This window comes from Porcisia hertigi, chromosome 32 (genome assembly GCF_017918235.1).
Source record: "Porcisia hertigi strain C119 chromosome 32, whole genome shotgun sequence".
NCBI classification, from domain to species: domain Eukaryota; phylum Euglenozoa; class Kinetoplastea; order Trypanosomatida; family Trypanosomatidae; genus Porcisia; species Porcisia hertigi.
Genome location: NC_090591.1, coordinates 625,619 through 636,218, shown reverse-complemented (window position 1 = coordinate 636,218; position 10,600 = coordinate 625,619). Strand labels below are relative to the sequence as shown.

General features: G+C 55.0%; 2 protein-coding genes across 2 annotated transcripts; both read left to right on the top strand.

The window, feature by feature from the left end:
- Nucleotides 1–5,349: 5,349 nt before the first annotated feature.
- Nucleotides 5,350–7,821, top strand: JKF63_02521 (uncharacterized protein; the record flags this gene model as incomplete). Its single annotated transcript, XM_067898546.1, has 1 exon — nt 5,350–7,821. One exon carries the CDS (start codon nt 5,350–5,352, stop codon nt 7,819–7,821), a length of 2,472 nt encoding a protein of 823 aa, XP_067754703.1.
- Nucleotides 7,822–9,319: 1,498 nt separating this feature from the next.
- On the top strand, nt 9,320–10,600 carry JKF63_02520 (uncharacterized protein; the record flags this gene model as incomplete). The annotated part of the gene is made up of 1 exon (XM_067898545.1): nt 9,320–10,600. The coding sequence occupies one exon, from the start codon at nt 9,320–9,322 to the stop codon at nt 10,598–10,600; it is 1,281 nt and encodes a 426-aa protein (XP_067754702.1).

Here is a 10,600-nt window from a genome sequence, read left to right as displayed (position 1 = left end):
TTTGTTTTCCCCTCGAACTCCCCCCCCCTCCTTCGCTCTCCCTATTTTTGGAGATGAAAGTCACTATTTGTGTGTATCGGCACAGGAATACACACACACACACACACGTGTCCACTACACGATAGTTTTCAGGATAGGCGCGTTGTTCTTCTGGGGGCTTGTAGGTGCCCTCTAGTGCAGATTTGCGTTTAATCTTTTCGGTTTATCGATTTTGTCTGTGGGGCTCGCACTGGTCAGTGAAGATACCGATCTGTTGCTTCCTTTGTTGGTGCGTGTGTGTGTGGGGGGGGGGGGTTGGCGCTGCAGAGTTACACCTTGTGATACTTTGTTGCCCAGTGATGCTTTTTTTTTTCACAGCTCTCTTTTTTATTTCCCGTTACCTTCCCGTCCCCTCTTTGCCTCTCACATCTTCGCAGATGATGACGTTTTTTCCCCCCTTTTCATTATCACTCTGCCAGAGTAGATGTGAGATCATCTTCATGCTTGAATCGCGTGTGTGCGCGTCTTCTCACTTCGGCTCTAAATGGAATCCGGCCAGGGGAGCAGAGAAAAACCTCGTAACCTGCTACCTCACCTCTATTGTTCTGTGGGGCCTCTTCCATTAACTCTATTTTTTTTTTTTCGATTCCCTCTATTCTGGGTGGGGCATATATATGCATGTGTTGGGGACGGGGAGATGCTCCCATTGGCTGTCTCGAGCCTTTTGACTCTTCAGGTGGCTGTGGGACTTCATGGAGCGTTTGCGATGCCTCGTGTCGCAGCCTTTTTCCCTTCCACACTTCAGTGCCACAGAATTATGTCAGTGGGATGTTGCTGTGTTGGATAATAACAACAACAACGAGAACTGTTCTGCTTGCCTCCTTTTCTAGTTCTCCATTACAATTAGAATGGTGCGGACACTTGTGCCGTGACGGGCTCATATTTTTTCTTTTTTTTTTTTGCCCCGCTTCTCTGACTCTTTTTCGTTTCGCGACCATGCGATGTTAAGTGGTTTGTGATACGGCTCCGCTGAGGTGCCACGCGAGTGCACACATTCGATCGACGGAGGCGGAATGCAGTCGACGTTCAGATGGAGTGGGAAGGAGGGGCAAAAGGAAAAAGGAAAGGAGCTCCTGAAAGCACAGAGCGACGACAAGAACAAAAAAACGCATGCATCCTGAAGACCACTGGTGATGGGTCGTGTTAAACCCACGTGTTAAACACTTTCAGTGTGTAGATGTCTGTGAGTGTATTGCTGTACTTTGGATACTTTTTTTTCACCTTTATATTTCGGGAGTCAAGGGATGTGTCCCCCCTCCCCTTTCTCTTCCACCTCCCCTCTCCTTTGTGATTGTGGATTTTTGTGAAGCCCTCACGGATCACGATTGTGTCAATGACTTGGTTTGTCTTCCTCGAATCGAGGTATTCAGGGTCGAGAAGGATACACACACAGACACACACACAGAAGCTCCCAGCTCCGATTTTTTTATGCGTTTGGCTGCTGTGTTTCCCCTTCACTTCAGACGGAAGGCAGATCTGTGGCGGACGAGACGGGAGGGGGGTCGCGGGTAGAGCGTCCCGTCCTTTGCCAGGCGCCTCCCGACACACGTCTCTCTCTCTGTGTGTGTGTGTGTGTATGGGTGCTGGATTCGGGTAGGCTCTAGCTGGAAGTCAGTGTAGAAGCACTCGAAATCCTGGGAAGGGGCAGGCGCTGTTTGAAAGAAGTTGAGGCCTTCCCCTGTTTGTTCTTCACATGTGCAACCTTGTTTGCCTTTGTTCCCTGGTTATTTGTCATTCTCCACTTCCACTCTCCTCCCCTTTCATGAAAAACTCCGGCCGACGTTCAAGCGTAAAGATTACGTGGGAAGAACAAAAAAAAAGTTCACCCCCTCAACTGAGACACCTTTTTTTTTGACCTCTTCGCTCGCCGATTACCTTTTTGGGGGGCCCGTATTTCTATCCTCCATCATGGTTGACACTTTGGAGGGCCAGTTGCACGCGATGCGTGCGCGCCTTTCAAAGCTATCCTACACGGTTGGGCAACATGAGAGTGAAGAACAGAGGCAGCGCCGTATTTTTGGACAGCGCTACTTGACAGAGGAGAGAAGCGCTTCCCCCGCAGTGTCCAGCGGGTCCGGAAAAATACTGGATTCAATGCCCGCACCGCCATCTTCGGGTTCGACCTCGAGACCGCTGACGCCCAGTGCTCATGCGCAGCACGAAATCAGTCTCACCGAACGTGAAGTGAATCAGTTGCCCAGCACGATTAAGGTCAGAGCCCCTCTGTGGGGTCCGGCGGATGCGAGCTGCCCGCCCACCTCCACCAGTCGCGGTTACGCACCAAAGCCCGTCTCCGGGGTGACGGCGATGCTGCAGCTTGCACGACACCACGCCACAGCCTTTACATGTGAGGCTCCTACATCAGGGCACACTAAGCCCTCGCCGGGTACATTACCGAATTCAATGGCACACTCTGGTATCCCCATATCCGCGATAGAGGTCGGTTTGCGCACGTCACACGACACCAGTAAGTCGTTGCCCACTCCACTAATGCCGGGCGGCGTGGCTGGATTGTATTCGTACCAGTTTCAAGAGCAGTCACCCAATTCCTCCCACCGACCCCTTGCGCCGACTGAAGCGCCACCAGTCTCACGCAGTGAGGATAGAGGCACCCCATACAAACGTCCCTGCCCGAAATCGCATGATACAGCGACAGGCTCCACGGTCGGCGACGCGATAAGCACAGACGCCGAGCGATCGTTTGATGCGTTTCGCGTCGTGCAGGAGCGGTTGCGTCAGAAGATGAAGCAGCTCACTACTCGATCGCCTGAGCCACTGGCGCCACGGACAGCAAAGGGCGTTTCCTTGCATGCCGCTGCGAGTGGTGAGGCATTGGTCTCTATAACACAACTTCCCACCAGGGATGTCCCCGAGGTGTGTGTGTCGGACGACGGGGAAGACTCAAGCCCGTCGCCCCGACCACCTCACAGTACGCGGGCTGAAACTGCTACGCCGACGCGGTCGCCATCCGCGGGGTTGTTTTGCCAATGTGACAATGGGGATGCCTCCATAGAAGTCGAGGTTTGCTCCGGAACAGCTGAACCGAGCATTAAAACCGTAGTAAAAAAACAGACCTTTACCCCTGGCTCGAGAGAGGATTCCACGACGGACGGCGGTGACGAAGGGCCCGCCATGTCCAGGGAACCGCGTTGGTTGGAGGAGCGCCTTCCAGCAGCCGGTGTGGAAACCGCAACTGCGCTGCGCAGCGCACTCAGCGATCCGATCGCTCGATATGTCAGGAATACGCGGACGCCAAGAGAAGAGGGCCACACGAAGTCCGCAGCCCGAGAGCAGAGATGTTGCTCGCATGAGCATCGAAGGCGGCCCGAGGTGGCGGCTGAGCAGCGCTCACAGGGTGGTCGAAGGTGGAATGAGCAGACGTCGGTATCGGTTGCTCGTGGTGAGTCTGCACCACCGCAACGCTCCGGATCTCGTCACGTACCGTCGTCGATGTCAGCGGCGCGCTCGTCGGCAAAGCGAGAGGGTAGCGCGGCCAGGGTCGGTGCGCCACGCAGATCAGCGTCGAGGTCAGCAGCACGTCCAAAGCCGATTTCGCTGAACGTGGAGGCCACCATTCTTTGCGCTGTCAGTGGTGCCGAGTTGCTCGCCCTCTTACGAATGCGTGGCCTCATAGAATCAGACGGCGACACCGAGGAGTACCGTCTACCGCCTACCCGCTGTCACCGACTGTACGTCACAGCTGAGGAGCACCAACAGTTGAAGCTACTTCGGCAGTCCCTACACTTTTTAGTCGAGGAGGAAAAACGACAGGACGTCCCCTCTTACCAGCGCGTCACAGTATCTGCGCGGTCACGCAACGCCGAGTTTATTACCCCACTGCCAGTAGTGCGATACATGGATGTCCGAAAATAGAGACAGCCCTCGCTCTTGATTTCTGTTTTCAATTCCTGTTTTTTATGGCGTCGTTCGCCGTTCTCGTTTTGCACACGCCTTTGCGTTTGCGGCGATCTTTTAGCCGATGCGCGCGTTCAATAGACCCGTTTAGGGTAGGGCTTCCCCCTCTTCTTCCTCCCTCTTCCTCCTTTTTTTTCGGGGGGGGGAGGGGGAGGGGGGTTGCTTCTCTTGTTTTTTCTTCTCCCGCTGAGTGTCCTTTTTCCCTTTTTTTTTTCGTGGTTGTTTGATTACGGCGTTAGAACCCCCTAATTTCTTTTCCTTCCTCACCGCTGCTCCTGTCTTGTTGAGGGGAGATCCACAGGGTGCATAGACGACCCCTTTTTTCCTTTTTTTTTACTTCTCACCTACTCGCACCCCCACCTCACACTCTAGGAGTCACTGTGCCAAGTGTGTGTGTATGCGTTTGTGTGTGTCTTTGTTTATTCAATCGATGTCTTTTGTAGGGTCTCTTCCCGTTCCACAAAAGAAGCCATACCCTCTGTACAGAGAAGGGGGGCACCGAAAGTGCTCCTGGTCTTGAACACCCACGCCCTCTTGCGTACACGTTCCGAGCTGCACAGTGCTGCCTACTTTTGCGGTAATGCAAACAACAAAACTAAATCACTCCTCATCATAGGGTATCGACACCTGAAGGGCCGTACCCTTTCCTGGAACACGATCCCCCGGTATGCTTACTTTCTGCTCCCTCCCCTTTCTCCCCCCTCCTTCTTCCCTCCCTGCTTCCTACTTGGTCCCCCCCCCCCCTCTCCCCCGTCTGGCGTTGCGTATAATGTTCTTGCATAATGCCTGCCGCCGCGACTTTTTCCCAGGTGACAAACAAGAGCATTGGCAGAGGCATACGGATCCAGCAACACACGAGTCCTCCTCTCCCCCCCTCCCCCCTAAAACCACACACACACACGCACAGAAAAAGGAAAAAAAGAAGAAAAGAAAAATAAATTCAAAGGGGGAGTGGGGCCGTTTCACAATGCTGCAAAAAAAAGGGTTGTTCGACCGACACAGGAAAAGAGGCCCTCTTTGCTAGTACAGCTGCGCCACATATTCCTTCGAAAGGTACTCACCGGGTACTCCTCCGTCCTCCTTCAAATGCTCTGCCGCCCACGGGGCCCTCTTTTGGGGCAGAAAATCCTGAAGTTGTCTGCTGATGCCTCCACGAAGAGGACCGGAGCCGTGACATCCAGCGCTGCGAGTTTTTTCTGGAGGAATGCCCAGTCGCTGGCTTATCAGGAAGGGTCTGAAGGACTTGCAAAGGGTATTTCGCACCGCAGTCAGCTTGGCGCTCCCGAGTCTGAGCAGGCGGGACACGGCGAGTATTGTGTCGTGAGACCCTCTCAGAGCGATGCAACACCGCCAAAAGTTACAGAAAGGAGAGGTGAAGGCTCCAGCCAAGTCAAGATGATCGGCGTTGCCGATCAGAAGGGCTTGTGCGGCTCTCCGGAGATATCCCTACACTCAGAGAGCGACGAAGCAGCGCCGCGATGGACCCTAACACCTGAGCAGCTCACTGTGTGCGACTTGGCGTGTCGAGGTGCATCGCTTTTCATTGGTGGTGAGGCAGGCACCGGCAAGTCGCACTTGCTGCGTGTCATTGCAGAGAGACTTCGGGCACGAGGACGGCGTATTGCTATCACTGCATCTACTGGCATCGCCGCACTGAATATTGGTGGCAATACCTTCCACGGCATTTTTGGAGTGCCTGTGTCTACCCCAGACGACAAGTACGAGATCGAAGACGGTCTTGAGAGCGGGAATGAAAGCTATGAAGGCATCGAGGGGGGCAAGATGCAATGCGCTTCCGCGATGGCGACCTCAATGGTCAGTCACAGACACACGCACCGCCTGCGATTCACCAACGTTAGGGCTTTCGCAGAGGTGGACGTCGTGATCATCGACGAGGTATCGATGCTGCACGCGGGGGTGCTGGAATCCTTCGAGCGAGCGGCCCGTCGCATGCCTGGGCGTGACGCTAGTCGGCCGTTTGGAGGGCTACAAATGGTCCTTTCGGGAGATTTTCTCCAACTCACGCCCTTCGCAGCGGATGACACCCCTCCCAGAGAGCGGCGCTGTCCCCACGTTCATGACCCTGAAAATATGGTGACACAACACGTTACCCCTGTCGTATGCAAAGAAGCGAAATCCGAGCGCGACGATGCGCAGTCTCGTGCAGATGCAAAGGCGACTCCTGCACACTCGACACTGATTCCAAGGGATCCTCCCTCTCTGGACACCGGGCCCGCGGTTGCATCTGCGGCCACCGAAAACTCCCAAAAGAGAAAACGCCCCTCTGGTGCCTCTGATTTCACCGCTACGCAGCGCCGTCATGGTGAGTGGTGGTATTATGACAAGTGCATGTTCGAAAGCTGGTGCTTCAGACACCACCTCCTGCATGTCCAACTTCGGGAGCCGCTGCGCCAGCAGGATCAGACTTTCTCTGACGCCTTGAACCAGCTGCGTCAGGGAAGGCTCCCCTATCGACTGTCGCGCTCTGCCTTCCTCAACGCGCCGGTGAAGAATGCCGTGCGTCTGATGCCGACAAAGGCAGCCGTGAAGAACTATAATGACCACAGGATGCTCGAGTTAGAGGGTGAGGAGAAGGTTTTCCGCACGCACCTCACCACGACAAAGGCGATGTGTGCCTCATCCCTTGGAGAGAAACCAGTGCGCAAAATGGGAGCAGCGGGCGGTGGTGGGGGCATGTGTGAGGCCACACTGCTGGTCCACTTTCGTCTCTGCTCCCCAACGAGAGGTGGGAAAGCCACGCCCCAACGCGGCGGGCGTCTACGAAAAAAGGAGGCTATCGCACTTGCGCGTACGGTGGAGGAGCTGTGCCTCTTTCCCCTCAGCTCTGTTCAGGTATACGGGCTGCCGTCACCGCTTTCCTACTCTACATCACTGTCCACAGTGTGCGTGAGCTGCAGTGGAGAAACCCGGCACATTGCAAACGATCGGCGTCGTGCAGTGAAACGCCTCTTGGAGACGCGGCATGGCGTTTCCTGCGGTGGAGAAAGCAAGGCCTCGTGGGGGGACACCACGGGTGTGAGTACCCATGCATCAGCAGGCGCGCGCCGTCAGCCTGCGGGTGGATTGCTGTTTCCTCGAGAGGTCGTTCGTCTGGAAGCCGTGGAGGCACGGCAGCTGATTCGTCGGCTAGAACCGTTCTTGGAAAAAGAGTTCCGTAAAGCCATTAAAAAGGACACTGTCCTCCAGGACAAGTGGCTGAAGGTCGGGTGTCGTGTCATGCTGCTGCGCAACTTGTCGTCCCAGTACGTGAATGGCTCACTTGGCACTGTGGTCGGGTTTCGATCTTTTTTGGCATGCACGAGCTTGCTGCCGGGCGACATGAAGGCGCTTGCCAATCCGGCGCGCCTGCTCGCTCGAGGCGCCGTGGGCTCGGCAAACCGCGCACGGGTATCTGCGGAGTGTCGTCCGCAGATACCCGTGGTGAGGATGGATGCCGATGGAAAGGATGTCGCGATTCCTTGGATAACACTACCAGTTCCGGTCGCGAAGGATGACTGGTATTTTAACCTGCGTGTGTCATGCATCCCGTTGACACCAGCGTACGCGTTTACTGTGCACAAAGTACAAGGCATTACCCTGGACCACGCTGTGCTTTTTGACGCCGAAGGTATGTTCCCCTGTGACCACCTCGTCTACGTGGCGGCGAGCCGCGTGCGGAAATTTGAGCAGCTGCGCATTGTGAATTTGTCGCCCCAAATGATATCGGTGCACAGGCCCTCGCTCTTGTTTACCCAGAAGATCCCAGGCGTTGAAGCGGCGTATAACACATGGGAGGCCTGGAAAGCGAGGCCCCGTGCTGGACAGTTTTTTTACCTGCCTTCTCACCTTGATCGAGAAGCACCATAGTAGGCGCCATACACTCTCCTGCAAATCGTGTCAACCGTGCCGTGTCCCCGCACTTCAAGGGGCACCGCCTAGTTGCGTGCCTTCCCTCCCCCCCCCCCTCTCCCCCATATATTGTTTCAAGTGGGCCTCTGCCTTTCCATCCCGTCTTGGACACGTAGCCACGGTTTTCTCCCCCCCTTCGCACAGACGCGCACACGTAATGCTTTTTGCTTGTGAGCCGGGGCGAAGAAGAAACCGGTGCGCTACACGCTTCACCCTTTTTCGTTCCGCAGTGGCTGAACCCCCCCCCCCCCCCCCAACACACACACACTCACACTCACACTCACATGCACACACACTGTTATCTGCTCTTCGTTTTTTCTGCTTGAATGCCTCACTGCTTTGCACGCTTGGGAAGGTGTCTCATGGGGAATAAGCTACCCCTATAAATATATGTAGATATAGATATTTTTTGTTTTGACGGAGTCGACGTCATTTTTTTTTTTCTGAGCATCGCTTACCGGCTGCTGCTGCAGCTCCGCTGTTTGCACTTAGCACATTGCGCGCCATCGCGAGGTCCGCGTGCTCATTGAACATCGAGCTGCCCACTAGCACAAGGCTTCTGAGAATAGGGGGGGGGGGATAGTTTTTTGGGGCACCTCTGCGAGAGGTACCCGCACATGCAGCACTGCTGCTTCTTACCGTACCATAGGCACACTCTTGCTTTCTCTCTGACTGCCTTTTCTTTGCTTCCGCACCTCGCCGCTCGGGATAGAAGCCCACGAACACGCTGGCGCGCACACACAGTGTGAGGAAAAAGGAGAGGGAAAAAAACCTTTGTTTTTCTCCTCCACGCTCGTCACTCACTGAAAAGCTGCGGCCGTCTTGGGATGACAACTTCCATGCTTTATTTTCCCTTGCTCGCTCTCTTCCGTTGTCTTAGTTGTCATCGCAGCTCTCGCGACTCAACCACACTTCTTCTGAGCCCCTATTCCCAGGCAGCTGTCCCTACAGCTTCACAGGCTTCTGTGAACGTGGTCCCTTGACTCTTTGAGCATGCTACATCGTAAAGCAAACTGAGCAATTCCGAGACACACACACACACACACCGACACAGAGACAGCCAACACATACATACAGTGTGAGGACAACAGCCGCTCCTAAACGGTGAGAAGCAAACCCGTTTCGCGCGGTGATCTCTCTCCTTGGCCACTTCTCTAGCTGTTGCTGGTTCTCGAGTCCTCGGTCTCGAATCTCCCTTTCCGTTTTAACTGACGAGGCTCAACATCTGCTGATTTTTTTTTGTATTATTATTTAGCCTCTACTGCTTTGATTCACTCTCCTCATATTGTTCAGCTGGACGCAACAAACAACCAACAAGAGAGGAAACAGCAGTCCTCCCTCACCGCAGCCCAGGCACTGTCCTCTTCCCCCTGTTTCTCTCCTCCTCCCTCTTTCTCTTCCCCACCTCAACGCAAAGAAAAAATAAAACCGAGACATTTTGCACACCACCTTCAGCATGTCGGAGCTCATCAAAATCGATGCTGGCTACCAGAACTACGCCTGGGGCAAGGATGCCGCGTCCAGCTTCGTGGCAAAGATGAAAGGGTTGGAGAATGACGCGTCCGGGAAAAAGTATGCCGAACTGTGGGTCGGTACGCATCCTAGTTGCCCGTCGAAGCTCCCTGGCGACAACGCGAAGCTCCTCGACGAGTTTTTGCGAGTGCCGGAGAACACAAAAAAGTACTTTTCGAAGCTCCATCAGGCCTCGAGTTTCCGCGACACGGTGCCGTACCTGCTGAAGATACTGTCGATCGGCACGGCATTGTCTATTCAGGCACACCCTTCCAAGAAGTTAGCCGAGGTGCTACACGCCGCCAATCCGGACAAATACAAAGACCCGAATCACAAGCCGGAGCTGATTTGTGCGCTGACCCCCTTTGAGGCACTTTGCTGCTTTCGCCCGCTCAAGGCCATCATTGCATACCTGAAGCGCATTCCAGAGCTGGCAGCGCTGGTGGACGCTGGGGCGGTGCTGCGTCAATACATGACAGCCCCGGAGACGGAGCTGCCGGCCGCCGATAGTGACGCCGAGAAGGAGGCACTGAAGGCGTTGATGTCAAAGCTTTACGGTGCCTCCGAAGACGTCGTCACCCAGGCGCTGCGTCGGCAACTCCAGCGAATCGAGGAGGAGGGTGCTCAGTGCACCGAGGACAGCGTCTTTGTTCGCGTTTACGGACAGTACCCCGATGATGTCGGGTGTTGGATGGTGTACTTCCTCAACTACGTTCAGCTGGTTCCCGGGGAAGCGCTCTTCCTGTCGGACAGTGAACCACACGCGTATATCAGCGGCGACGGTGTGGAGATCATGGCATGCAGTGACAACGTCGTGCGCGCTGGGCTAACGCCCAAGTGGAAAGATGTGCCAACACTTTTGAAGATGCTGAGGTACGACACAACCGGCCTCGCCTCTGCCCGTCACCCGAGGAAGACCAGCACAGACGCCGAGCAGTGGGAGGTACAGTTCTATCAACCCCCACCGCAGTTTCCTGACTTTTCATTGTACCGCATGCAGTACAATTACTCCTCCGGTCGTCACAAAACGTCTTTGGTGCTGCCCACGATTGGCCTCGGCTTCTGCCTAGAGGGTTCGGCCAAGGTGAACGGGACAACGGTGAAGGCCGGCGAGTGCTTTGCGGTACCCTATGGAGAGGTGACCTGCCAAGCAGAGGAAACGAAGGCGCTTGTGTTTGTTGCCTCCACAAACAACCTAATGGGTACAAGCCAGAGCACCCTTTAG